At 31.0% G+C, this 14230-nt stretch overlaps 1 protein-coding gene across 4 annotated transcripts in view; it reads left to right on the forward strand.

The window, feature by feature from the left end:
- LOC106478304 (signal-induced proliferation-associated 1-like protein 2) overlaps positions 1–6383 on the forward strand; it is an 84445-nt gene extending 78062 nt beyond the window's left edge. For 3 of the 4 annotated variants that reach the window (XM_013938837.2, XM_022381936.1, XM_022381929.1), the window contains 3 exons: positions 86–158; positions 2127–2199; positions 3331–6383. In XM_013938837.2, the coding sequence (XP_013794291.1) occupies positions 86–158; positions 2127–2199; positions 3331–3465 (281 nt within the window). In that variant the 3' untranslated portion in view covers positions 3466–6383. The remainder of the gene's footprint in view (positions 1–85; positions 159–2126; positions 2200–3330) is intronic. The other variant, XR_002609876.1, reaches the window with a different exon arrangement.
- The last annotated feature ends 7847 nt before the right edge of the window (positions 6384–14230 follow it).

Here is a 14230-nt window from a genome sequence, read left to right on the forward strand (position 1 = left end):
ATGGGTATTATCCAGGCATTTAATTACATACATCCTTAGGTTAATGTATCTCAGTTATTTTTTTTATTTTTTCATATACTCTCAGATGTAAGGCCACCTTTGCAAAACAAAGCAAGTTGGCTGGAAGAACTCAGTGAAAAACTTGGAAAAAGTGCAAGGTAAGTGTAATTTGTGTTTCCCATGGCTAGCTCTTAAAGTACAAGAACATCTAATCCAGCTATTGGTTATGTGTAATTTTTTTATCTAAATATCTGTTTTCTCATAGTCGATTCAGAAATACCATTGTTTGAAATTTATGAGGAGTAAAAAGTCATCCGTAACTGACATAGCATGCCCTTTTGGTTATGGTGCTTGACTCACAATCTGCAGGATCAAACCCCCATCACTGAACATGCTAGCCCTTTCAGTTGTGGGGCATTATAATGTGATGGTCAATTCCATTATTCATTGGTAAAGAGTAGCACAAGAGTTGGTGTTAAGTGTTGTTGATTAGCTTTTTTCTCTAGTTTATCACATTTAAAATTAGGGATGGTTTTGCAGGAAATTCAACTAACGAATATCAATTACTATTCCACAATTACATATACATAAACTTTTATGTAAAGCGTTATAAGCTAAGCCTACAGAATCTTGAACTTGGCTTGCTGTGACAGGAGGCTCATATATATATTGATCAGGTTATAACAGTTACTGGACTACCATCATGGCAAGCTGAGTGCAAAATTTGATCTCCTGTTGGTCTAGCTTGTAGCTCATAAATTCCTTGAAGAAAGTTATGTATGTATGAATAACCTGTGTTGTGGATTTTGATCTCAACTTAATAATAGTGAAACTTACAGCATAGTTTTTACTGTTTGAGCTTAAGTAATTTGGTAGTACATTAAAACCTTTCTTTATAAAAAATGATTTTTTTTTTGTTCAGGCAATAATGTTAGTGAAGTTGTACATAAAAATAAAAAGCTTGAAACTCTTATTGGCAAAAGGGCCTTTGAATTTTATAACCAGTTTTTATTGATCCTCAAATTACTAACTTATTTTTATACTGTTGACTACTGGTGGGGTCCAGATATTTCATCATATTGAGTAATTTTACATTCACTATAAAGAACTGATCAAATTCGTTTTTGGTCAGTTCTTTATAGTGAATGTAGAATTACTAAATAGCTCTTTTTCTCTGTAAAATATATAGAAGTCCCCAGTAATAATTATAGTGGAATTAATTGCAATATTGTTATCTTTGTTTAAATTTTTGTATGACTTGTATGTTATTAGGGACCCTGTAACCAACAAAGTCACGTGCAGCTTGGTGCATAAATAGTTTAATAAAATATATTTAAAAAGCCAGTGAGATTCAAATGGACCACATTGGTAATGCTAGGGTTAAAAAGAAAAGCTTTTATGTGTACAATAATAAAGAGAACACATTGAAATCTTGAGTACAGCAAAAGTATCAATAAAGTAAACATCTCTTGTAAGATAAAATGTAGTAACTTGTTAATATGGCCACACATATCAAATCAAAGTAAAAATTCTTTGTTAGCAAATTTTTCCATGAATCTAAACATTATAATATTCTTTATTCATAATCTTTCCACACAAAACTCTTCACTCTTCAGCACGTTTTAGAGCACAAAATTTGTGGGTAATATTATTATATATCATCAATAAAAATGTCTGAAGTACGAGTAAGGTTTATATAAATAACTGTCTTTTATTTTTATATTCTGTTTAAGCCTTCCTAAATAAAGCTGTGTTCTTTTAGATGCTTGGAAATGTACAATAATACATACTTGGTATCAGAATTCGAGTTGTGGCTTTAATTATACCAAGGTAACTTTTAGATATGTATTAGGATATGAATAACTAATTCCATGATTTTATGAGGAACTTTTAATTTAGTATTTTTAACTATATAAACCTGAGTAATATGATCACATCTGCCAAATAGATGAAGGTAGAGAAATTTTTCTAAATTATACAAGAAACTAAAAATAATTATTACTAGATACATTAATGCTTGTCTGTGATCAAAATAAATAAGTTGTGGAGTGGGCTTTTTCAAATATTGTTAAAAATGGCCTTGAGTGTTTCTTTTAAAACAACTTGTTCCTATTTTTTTCTTGTAGTGCCTTGGGAGGGTCATACCAACTTCAAGAATTGGAAGCTAAGATAAATCAGTTACAACAGGATCTAGCCAAGGTATAAAGTTACATTCAATAAGCTGAGACTTTTACATTCCTGAAACTAGTGAAATCAGATATGAATCTAGTTCTTTTATAAAATCTTAGTTGTCAAAACAGTGAACTATGTCGTGGATTTGTGCAAAACTGCACAAGTTCCAAAACCTATAGTTCAAATTATTTTCAAGGGTGGTTTCTACTTCTCTGAAAATGTCTCTGTAGTATATAAATTAATTTACTCTTTTTGATCATGTCACAAACTATAAAAATGTACAAATTATACAAGTATTTCATGGAAAGAGTTTGTATCTTTCTCTACATTCTGAAGTAGCTTGAAACCTGATTACATTAACTTTTCAATGTGTTTGTTGGTCTAAGTTTAATAATTGGTGATGACTTTACAGCTTTAAAGTGCTTGTGGGTAAATTTTTGATATTTCTAAATAACTTTTGTTTAAACATTGTGCTTTTAATTTGTTTTACTTATTAAAATTAAAACTAATAATAGCAACCATACTTGATGCACATACTTGTGAAAGAGTAATTCAAAATTTGTTCAGAAATAATTTAGTATTTCTAAGTTCACATCAACTTTAATATTTAGTTATCAAGATTACATCAAATCGTCCTAGAAAGAATCCATTAAATCATTCCTAATAGCAATAATTGAAACCTTTCCTTGTACAAATTTATCATTCTAGTAAATGTACTTCAAACATTTCTAATTTAGTATTGGTAAACTATCTTCACAAAACTATTCTAAAACTTTCATTAGTAAAATTACTTCAAAATTCTCAAGATTTGTAAAATTGTACAATAAAATACAGAAACATGAGAGTTTTACTCAAATGATCATGGCACAGCAGATTTCTGTTAATTGTAACTGCTGAGTAAGCATTATAAGTGAAAAGCCTTAGTTTTATATTAACATTTTTGCCAAAGCTAAAAAGAGACCAATACAATAGTTACTGTAAAAATACATGTGCATATTTGTTTTAAGATAGTTTATTATTTTGGCTATTGATCTGAAGGATATTAAGCCTGTAATGATTTATTTGAACAGTATCACTACTTATGTAAGTACACGTAGAGTGCCTGTATTAATTCATACATGTTAACTCGTACAATAAACTCAAGTTTTTGTCACGTAGGAACAAGGTCAAAAAGCCACTCTGGAGGAGCAAGTGAAGCATCTTCAGGAAGAAAACCTAAGGTTACAAGAGGAATCTCTGTCCACATCGGCCCAGCTTCGAAGATTTACTGAATGGTTTTTTAATAATATTTGATTGATGGTCCTTAGAGAGTAGCCCTTTCTTGTCTGTTAGATAAAATTCAGTAAAATTACTACTACCTTAGTTAAGTATGTTTCAGGAGATGTATTAACTACAATTCTATACAAAACTAAATATTATTTGAATTACTGTGCATTCATTTTTGTTTCCCATAGTTTCATTTCATTTACCAGGTTGTTGAAAAAAAAATTAATTATTAAAAGAAAAATGTACTCAATCTCAGTACATAGAGCAAGTGATAACTTATAAGGCTTGATAGCTACTGGTATATTTGTATTATACCAAGTTGTAGTAGTAGTTTTGAAAACTTACTTGAAACCTGTACAGCATCGAAACACATACATCATGGTTAAATTTCACAATGATCTGCTACTGTCTCTTATGTAAGCACAAATAGGGAGAGAAAATAAGTATGCCTGGTTTTGACTAAGATGTGTGTGTTAAAAATTAATTCCAGCCCAATTCTTTTAAATGTTTTAGAATATTAAGTTAACTGCACTTGGATGTCTTGTGTATAAATATATACATATATATATGTACAGAACTGCTCAATTTTATCATCTCTTCACAAAGTGTCCTTTATTGATTTTTTTTTATACCAAAGAAGCATCTAAAGAGAGGCATTTGTAGAAATATATGGGATCATCAAATAAATTAACAAGGATAATGGCTAGCATAGGATATTATGATTACTGTTGTATTTTACTATCTAAATAGGGGGCCAGCAATAATTCTTATAAAGTATGACTTTTTTTGTAACATGTATTTAAATCTTTCAAAACAGGATGTTTAGAAAGTTTTTTTGTTAATTTGTTATTTTTTCATGGATCAGCACTTATTGTAACTGTTCTTCCACTAGTCAGAAGATTTTGTGAATCTTGAATTCTGTGTATATAATTTTGTATATAAAAATTCAGGCTGTAATAAAGTACTTTTGTTTGAAATTTTTAATTTTGTTCTAAAAGTTTAATAAGTATCCTAGATTAAAGGGAATGAATAGTTTCTAATGTAATGCACATAAAGACAAGAAATACAGTAATATATGAGAATAAAACAGGAAAGAATTCGTACTGAAATAAAAATACAAAACAAAAAAGAAAAAAAATGTGTACCAAAAAATAGCTAAATAATAAATAGATGTTTTAGTTCACAATGTTTCATACCAGAGCACTCTTCCTTTTGTTATTTTAAACTTTGATGAAACAGAAGGTTTTGGTACCACAAAGTTATCAAACAGATCTATAGAAGCATACAGATGAATCAGTAGCAAATCAATATTATTTTAAAACCAGGATTCTATAAATATACTCTTAACCAAAATAACCAGGGCACAGGTATAATGTGGAATATAAAATGTGTTCTGGTTTTTGGAGGTGAATGAAGAAGTACAACTCACGTAGCAATGGCGATACGCCATCTATCAGTCTTAACCTCTGTTCACAACATCTCGCATGTAAAGATAGAAGAGTAAAGTAAGAAAAAAAATAAGAGAGCAAGATATGGCTTCCCAATCTCACAATGTCTTATATCACTCTTCATTGTCAGCAGACAGTTGTGGGAAGGTGACTGCTCTCAGAAGAAAAGAAATGAGAAAGTAAAGGTCCTACCATTGAGTGTGGTAAGAAAACCTCACCTCCTGAAATTGGCATTCCAGCCCCCATTATAGTAGTAAAAACTTGAATGTGATTTGTTGCCGACATGTCACACATTCCCATTACATTGTTTGATCTTACAGTCTTTTTGTTTTTTATTAGTTAAATGTTATTGCCTCTTACAACTAAACTATACCCAAATAATAGATACAGTTATTTAGGTTAAAGAAAAATGTGTCAGCTGTCATTTGACCCAACTAGCTAATTATAGTTGCTATGTTTCCGCAAATGTAATGGCAAAAGATGTCTCACATGTCCTGCTTTTAATTCTTTTCATCTTATTGTACATACAAATTCATTTTTTAAAAGGCCAACATTTGCAGGCGAATGCAATATGACTGCCACACAATCCCAACATGGCTAGTTTTGAAACCAGAGAAACTGTGAAAAATCTAAAACTGTCTATATTGCTTCTTAGGACCTGCAAGAAGGTATCTTTGTACCAAATCCCATGTATCTTGGTTCACGTACACATGAATAGTTCACAAAAGCTCCAAATTTTGCTTTCCTTGCTGAAAGATAGAACAAAAATTCCAAAATTGTCTGTATCTCTATTTGGGACCTGCAATGAGTATCTTTGTACTAAAGCCCAGTAAATTGGTTAAAATATGACTAAATAATTGACCAAAACCTCTAAAATTATGGGTCTATTTAACCTTTTGCCCGCCCCCCCTAAAATGGGCATATCCCACATTTTTGTATCTATATGTATGGGACATGTAAATAGTACCTTTGTACCAAATCCCGTGTAAATTGGCTGAAATACAGTTGGGTAATTGTAAAAAAAAAAAAATTACGTTTTTTGTCACATCTTAACCTCCTCTATAATTACTAAAAATGAGCAAGTCCACTATTTTTGTTTGTCAATGTGTGGGACTGTAGAGAAGTAGCTATATACTAAATCCCATGTAAATTGGTGAAAACATGGCCAAGTAATTGACCAAAGCCTCCAAAATTATGCTTTTTTGTGATCTATGATCCTCCTAAAAAGACTCAAAATGGGCAAATCCAACTGTTATGCATATCAATATGTTTGGCACATGAAAATGTATATATTTGTGCGAATTTTCACCTTGATTGCTGTAAATGTGACTGTACAGAAACCTTAAAAAGGCCCGAGTCAAAAAAATGGAAAAGGTGTCTGAGCATATTAGACCAAATTTGATCCACTGGGAAATATAGGAATGGCAGTCAATTGAAAAGTGTTTGAAACAACAGAAAAACAGTATTGTTACGACAGCGGAAGTAACGCGACGATGGAAGCATGCGCGCTGGAGTTTCTAGAAGGATCATGACTTTTCCTAGTCTGTTCCAGGCGTCCTCTTTTTGAGTATATAAGCCCGGCAAATAAAGCGAGATATAATTGCAGATAGATAGATATAGAGACAGAGAACTGAGTCAAGCGAGCGGTAGTGACGGTAATATAAAGTGTATGTTTTGTTATCGAGATTGCAAACGTATTGACTGTGGAAATTCTGTGTATAACAAAGTTGTATCGAGAAAGAATAAACTAGTTTTAATTAAGAAAGGACATGTATCGCTGAAGTTTCTCGGAAAGAATTTATACGGGAAATTAACAAACAAGCAGATACGCAACAGTATGTTTCTCTGCAGATACATAATAAAAAATGTAGTTTATCTATTAATTCGTAGTGAATGTAATATGCAGTATGTTGGTCCAACTTCAAGTCCATTACATATACACATAAATGTGCATATATCTCAAAACAGAAACAATGAAATAAGTTCCATAGAATTAAAACATTTTAAAGTTCATCCCTTTTACTCTAGTTACAGCCAGGTAGTTAGGGTATTCGACTGGCAATCTGCAGGTCACGGGTTCGAATTCCTGTCACACCAAAACATACTCACTCAGTGTCCGGACTAGGACGCCAGTCCTACTCCCGGATACTCACCTCCAAAAGAATTTGGAGATGTGAGAAACACCATACGAAACTACTACTCCTGTTATAATAATTATTTTAGAAATTGTTGATGAAGAAATGAATAGACTGAAATCTAAACATTTTTATATTCTGAAATTAAAAACATATCATTATGGATTCAATCAAGATTTCAATAATACTTCTGCTATAACTTTAAGTAATGATAACTCTATTACCAATATTTTTTTCTTATAAAAAAAAGAGAGATAGGAAAAAATAAAATGGATTGGATTTTTCAAGAATTTTGATATTTATTATTCCAGCACTAATGTATGAAAATCATTTTTTTGAAAGTGTATCAACTTAATCTTCCTAAAATATGGGAATTAATTAAAATCATTAAAAAAATTAATTTTCAACATCTACTTTTAGATATAATGAAATATAGATTATAAAGTTATAAAGTCGTGAGAAAAATAAACATAAAATAAAAGCTTCATATTTGGTAATTAATCTTAAAAATAAAATATTTAATAATTTACAAATTCCTAGTATTTTTAATCAACCTATAAAGAAAAAAAAGACATTTTTCCTTGTAAAACCTTGAAACATAATATTAGTTCTAAATATGAAATTCCATATGGACCAGTTGCATAATTATAAGAATTTCTTAAATAATTTAGATGTGGATTAAGCAAATACTTTACTATGTAATATAAAAGTAGAATATTTATTGATACTTCTCATAAACATATCATTATTGGTAATTTAGAAATTGTAGAAGATAAATTATTGCGTGAAATTCTTAAAGGATCTAAATAGATAACTGCCACAAAATGTGATAAGTAAGATATTCTAAAACAATATTAATGAGAGTACATTTTAAAGCTTAATTGTATTACATCTTATCCACCTGGATGGTTTTTAGATTGGAAGTTTTATGTAATTAAAAAAGCAAAATTGAATCTTTCTCAAATAAATTTTCAAACATTTCTAGTAAATATGTTTTGTTTTTTTTAAATAAGATCCATCCAATAATTGCAAGAAAAATATGTCATTGTTCTCACAGATAAAGCTAATTGTAATTTTGGGTTTTTGTAAAAAGTTTTATGCACAACCTATGATAAAGAAATTAATAGTACCCAAACATTTAAACTGATTAACCAATCTAAAGATACAGTAATTATTAATGTCATCAAAGCTTATAAAAAAACTTATTCCAAATCAAATTCTTTTTGGACTTATTTTTTCTGTATGCTATACCTATGTTACATAAATGTCCTATAAAATTTATATTTATTTCCAGCTCGGTGAAAATAATTATTCAACAAGCAGCCATTTTATTAAGTAAATTACTCAATATTTTATTTGAGTGAACTGAAAATAAGTTGCAGCATCAATAAACATAATTTTGGATAATCAAAAATAACCTATTTTAGAATATTTAAGTAATTGTAGACAAGTTAATATTATACAAACGTTTGATTTCACTACTTTATATACGACAATTCCTTTGAAAGATATAATTTTAGGTATGAATTTATTAATAGAACGGTATTGTAATCCTTCTGTATCCGTTGAAGAAAGTTTACTCCAAAATTTAAAGGATATACTAAAAATAATATTACCTTATTCATTTAAGCTTTTGCTGGAATGCTAACTTAAAAGGGTAGGACATTTTTTCTCTCTCATTTCTACAACTGTCTGCAGGCAGTGAAGTGTGATATAAATGTAAGACGTTGTAGGCTTGAGCACCCATATCTTGCTCTCTTATCGTTTTAATTTTATTTTACTCTTTAACACAGTCCTTCTTTTTCATGTAAATATTAACTCAACTGTTTAGATAGTTTTATTGTCTACATTATATATATTAAATATTGAGTTTTTAAATATATTAAAGTTTCTTTTTTTATGTCTAATAATAACAGGCAAGTACGTGCTGTGCATTGTTCGAAGCAACAATGTCACATATCTAAACTTCGAAAGATAGCTAGAATTATGGTGTCCAGTTATGAAATAAAATACAAGTGTATTAGGATGCAGGAACCATCATCCAGGATCTGACTTGGTGAGCGGGCCATTACCCATCAGACCTACCTGTGGTTGTGCTAATGTTGGACATATAGGTGAAACTTAGTGATGAGTCAACTCAACTGCATTTTGTATTTAGGGCAAAGTTATGAGGGCTACCTGTTGCCATTCCTCATTTTGAACTACAGTCAGTAGCACCCTACAACTCGCACTATGAGATTAATTGTTACTGTTATAATGCACCAGTTTAAAGTACGGAGAATATCTTGTACCCACTCGTAATGAGCTTCCTTTTCTAGGATGTAGATTAGATTCCGACATATTTCCTATCAAAGTAACCTAGCAGTTATTTTATAATTTGCACGTTTCTTTTCTGTTTGTTATAAATTATAATTCTGTTCTTTCTAAGTGTTATGCATGACATTTGTAAAGTGTCTTTTCTTATCTTGCAAACCTTTGAAATGCAAAATCCACAGATTTTCTTGTGTTAGTTTGAATGTTATCATAATCGTAGGATCCTTTTCGAAGTTTATTAAATCAAAGATCAAGGGTGTTTTCCAATTTAACTTTCATATAATGCCATACTTTATTATAAATGGTCGTTGCGCTCCTGATTATTCTTTTATGTAAGTATATGATACAGATTCGCATGACAATTTATTTTTCATTTTGCCGAATTTCCATTTATGGTAGGAGAGTGGCATACTTCCTTGGATTTTTTAAATTATCATGTTAATATATCATTTTTATTATTTAAAGCCATTGGGCAAGCCTACTGAAGTGATTATACAATCACGAACTTATTCAACGACTATTTTCCAGTACTTAACGCTTACTTATAAAACAAATACTAATCCCCAAAACTTCAAGATATCGTTTCTTAATTTATCTCATAATAACTCGAACAAACAATATCTTTCACAGCCTTAAGCCCGCGACTTTTAGAGCTTCGTAAGACAAGAGTGGACGGGCAACATTAAAACTATTGTTCACATGAACTTGTATCTGCATGCAGAACAAAATCGCAACAATGACAATTACTAATAATAATAATAAAAAAAAATCCAATGACAGGCGCCAAACATAAATTAATTATTTACTGGTATCGTCAAAAATGCATGATAATTTACAAGTATTTCAGTGGGATAGACCTATAGTGAACAGTGCTTACTTAGTAGAAATGATTAATAGTGCACTCTCAATATTAGTACTTTTGAAAATAGCATAGTAGAAATCTTGAAACTTTCGCAAATTATAGTTACTTGTCGGCTTTTGTCTTCATCCAAGAATATACTAATACCGTATTTCAATATCTTTTCTTTTGTATAAAAACAATCACGAATTACATAAACAAATGCATATAAATTTCACTTCAATATTAAATTGTACAAGTCTGTAATAAGACAAAAAAAAAAAATAGTATCCATCTTTCAGATACAAACAGAGAGCTAAGAGTGAAAGATGTGAACACGTTTATATATCATTTTTTTCTTTGGACATAGTCAAATTATATTTTACCATCACATATCTTTAAAATAACCACATTCTTAAATGAGAACATAAACCAATAGATACTATACTTTGAATGAATTTAAAATATTGCACGTTTTGCCCCAACTTTTTACCACTGTCAATACAATGGTTATATAATTAGTTGTGCTACTGCAGTTTGTAAAATAATATTTAAATGTGGGTTCTTCATTAAGTCGATATTTAATACAATTTGATTTCTTTAAAAATATGTATTTTGCTTATTCGAATATATACGGAAAATTTGTTATTTTGATTCGGAAACTGTCATGTTTATAACATTAACATATAGCCTGTCAAAAAATAAAAATGATGGGGCAAGTAGTATTCCCCATAGTATACCCTAACCTCACATTCCATAGCTAACTGAAATAAATAAATTTTGCGAAATTAAGCTTGACCAAAAAAGGGGCAGAAAAGTGCAGAAATAGCGTCCGTACTCTACGTCATTGAAAATATCACGCATGAAAGGTAATATAATACGAAATTAGGTTGGTAATTCTCAGATCTGTGGGTTGAGTAAATTTTTTATATGCAAGAAGATACTTTCTGTTGGTTTGGGCAGTAACCTAATGATACTTCGCGAGTCAGCGATAAACACAGGTGAGCGTAGATTAGGTTTCTGCTTCAGCTGGGGTTACTCGCCGTCCTAGATCATCAACTGAGTTAGTGGCAGGGAATTCGTCACTGATAATAACAACAATTTATCTTAAAATACTTTTCAAAAAACATTTCATTTGTAAAAAACACCGATATTTTGTTCTATAACCATAACCATTGTAATAGCTGGTTTCTGTTTTCAACTTTATCCCGACTAGATAAAAACACACACTACAATACAGACAAATTTAGGTGAGATTATGATTAATAATTACAACTTTTATTACACTAAGGAAGAGCAGTTAACTCATGCATCTACTAGAAAAAGATCAATTTTGACTAACGAGTACCAAAAAAATGACAGTCTTGAGCACAAACAAGTCAAGTGACTGCTAGTGACCTGGTACTAGCGAATTAAAAATAAACGTTCAGAAAATGAAATGTATTGATTGTTTTTCATCTCTCGCAAAAGTGAAATAGAATATGACATTTAATCCCATAAAACTACAAACACCTAATTTTAACCTCGCGGGGCTGGGAGGTAGGGACATTTAACTCCCAATAACGCAATCTGTTAGTGAATATTTGTTTTAGGATATTTTCATAAAGCTGATCAAGGGTTATTTACACTAATAAGAGATTAAAAAGAAAGAATCTATTCAACGGCACCTGCCGCCAACTCTCACCTTATCAAGCGCCCATGATCTCAAAGTGCGGGGAAAGAATTATTTTTGGGGTAACAGGACGCAAACATGATCTGGCATACTGGCCACTGCGTTACGCTCGGACCCCTATTAGTGAAATGTATGATTGGACCACTCTGCTGCTCGAACTTTGCACACGAAAAGTCCGGTGGAAAAATGAACTTGGGAAGAGTACGATTAATAATTCAAAATAAGCAAAAATTGTACCGTTTCTACCCCCCCCCCGAACTTTACACTGCTACTTGTGATATTTTTTTATATTAAACTAAATATTCTTGAACCAAATCAAGTACTTTATGGAGAGTCATAAGGGATCATCACGTGCACTTTTAGTCTCGCATATCGTTGGCATTTTAGGCGAGACTTACTAATTCATTATCTTAAGGAAGCACACAAAATCAATTAAAAATAAGAGTCAGGGGCAACTTACCAATAGGAAGAAAGGTCTACCTCTCGAAAATGCTTGGGTTAAAGATTGTCATATTTTTATAGGGCGTGCTAGAGAAACTTGTTCTGATATGGAACTAATACAATTCGATTTTTGCTTCTTAAGAGTAAGAGTTTTTAAGATTCCCACATTACGCGATATTCTAGGTATCTTATAAGAAGAAATTTCAAATAGCGAATAAAGTCTTTATTATTGTTGCAAATTATAGTATTGTTGATAGGTGAAGAGCCTACATCCGGGTTAGATAAGTGGGTTGGAAACGAGCGTTTCACTTTAAAAGTGCTAATGGTAAGAAGAAAAAAAAATCACATTCTGGTGATTTTTAGTTTAAATATAAAAGGTATTGTAATCAAAATTGGTAAAATATATATAAAATTAATGAAGCACTCATAATACATACTTAAAAGTACGTAATGATTATTTAAATCGGCGTTTATCTGTTATTTATACATACAATGTTCTTTAACAAATTAGAGTATTTTGAATGCAGTGATGCTTGGCTATATTGATACATACTTAGCAAACCAAACATTTACATGTACATACAAGAGTAAAGGAACGCGAAATAATACTAATAACAGAATTTTTTTTTAAAAAAAAAGATTTTGTCAGGGTAACAATATTAAAACACATGGAAATTATTACTCTTGAACACCCACTAGTTTACTTTTAGGCGCATTTTAAAAATCAGTTCAGTAATACTGAACGATTGTGAAACTCCGTACCTCAAGTTTACAAGCAAACTAAATATTAAATTTACATGTTTTTAAGTATGAATACTATTATTACACTGGCATAGGATGTATTTTTGGAGTGGTCAGGCCGTTGCCATAGCTATACGATGTGTGAAAAGCACACTACCGGTTTTCTAAGGGGTCTGGGGTCATTCCGCCAGAAAATGTTTGACAATTTAGACCTATAACATTGAATCTTGAGCCATTTTCACTACAGATACTGCATGCACACAAAATAATGTATTGAACTGTAGTCATATTGAGTTGTAGCAATGAAAAAGTGGTCAGGCCATGGCCTTACCGCTTCCCACGACCCTCGTATCAAAAATTAGTTATAAAGAAACTGTTAACGTCTATTGCAAAATAACTTGCTGTAACCCAGAATAGTCCAATCCAAAGTAATCAACAGATAGTGATAAAAATAATTTACTAAAAATAAACTGAATGGAAAGATTCTTTATAAGCTGAATACAATAATAAATGCCATTTCATGATAAGTTGTCGTTTTAACATTACAGTGAAAATTAATATCATTCTAAACAAACTACAGTAAAAGTTAACTTTCCACCATAGCTGACAGCACGTGTAAAACACACAACTGAGAACAGTCCACAAATTAACTATACTGTTCAAAGTAATTAAAGGATCAATGGAATTTGTAATAACTACCAAAATAAATTACCGTTGTAAAATATGTTAAATATCTGGTAATCTGACATGTTAATTATTTGTCATTCAGCTTATTATACACACACACACGTGTGGTCTCATATAGTCTTACAAAAGTCGATACTTTGAAGTGAGTCATAAAGTCAAAACTATTGCTGAACTGCCACAGCTAGAGTTCATGTGTAGAGCTGTGGCTAAATGAAAGTCAGCCAATCACAAAACGTTGTTGCATATTGGTTACAAGTGTTTTAATGTGTTGTTAGCAGCTTATGGAAATTCTTTTACGCCAATAATGCAATTGTTCAGACACCTAGACAAGACGGCCCATCATCCAAGACACAAGCAGACAACCACTATATGTCAAATCTGGTTCCATGCAATGATATGGTACACACTGTAAGATTGAACCAAATAGTTTCAACCAAAATTAAATGCCAATTCATTATAGAGATGGTTAAAAACAGACTTCACAAGGTCAGACTGTATGCCAAATATATTCGGCTCA

The sequence above is a fragment of the Limulus polyphemus genome, unplaced genomic scaffold (genome assembly GCF_000517525.1).
Source record: "Limulus polyphemus unplaced genomic scaffold, Limulus_polyphemus-2.1.2 Scaffold10, whole genome shotgun sequence".
Taxonomy (NCBI): domain Eukaryota; kingdom Metazoa; phylum Arthropoda; class Merostomata; order Xiphosura; family Limulidae; genus Limulus; species Limulus polyphemus.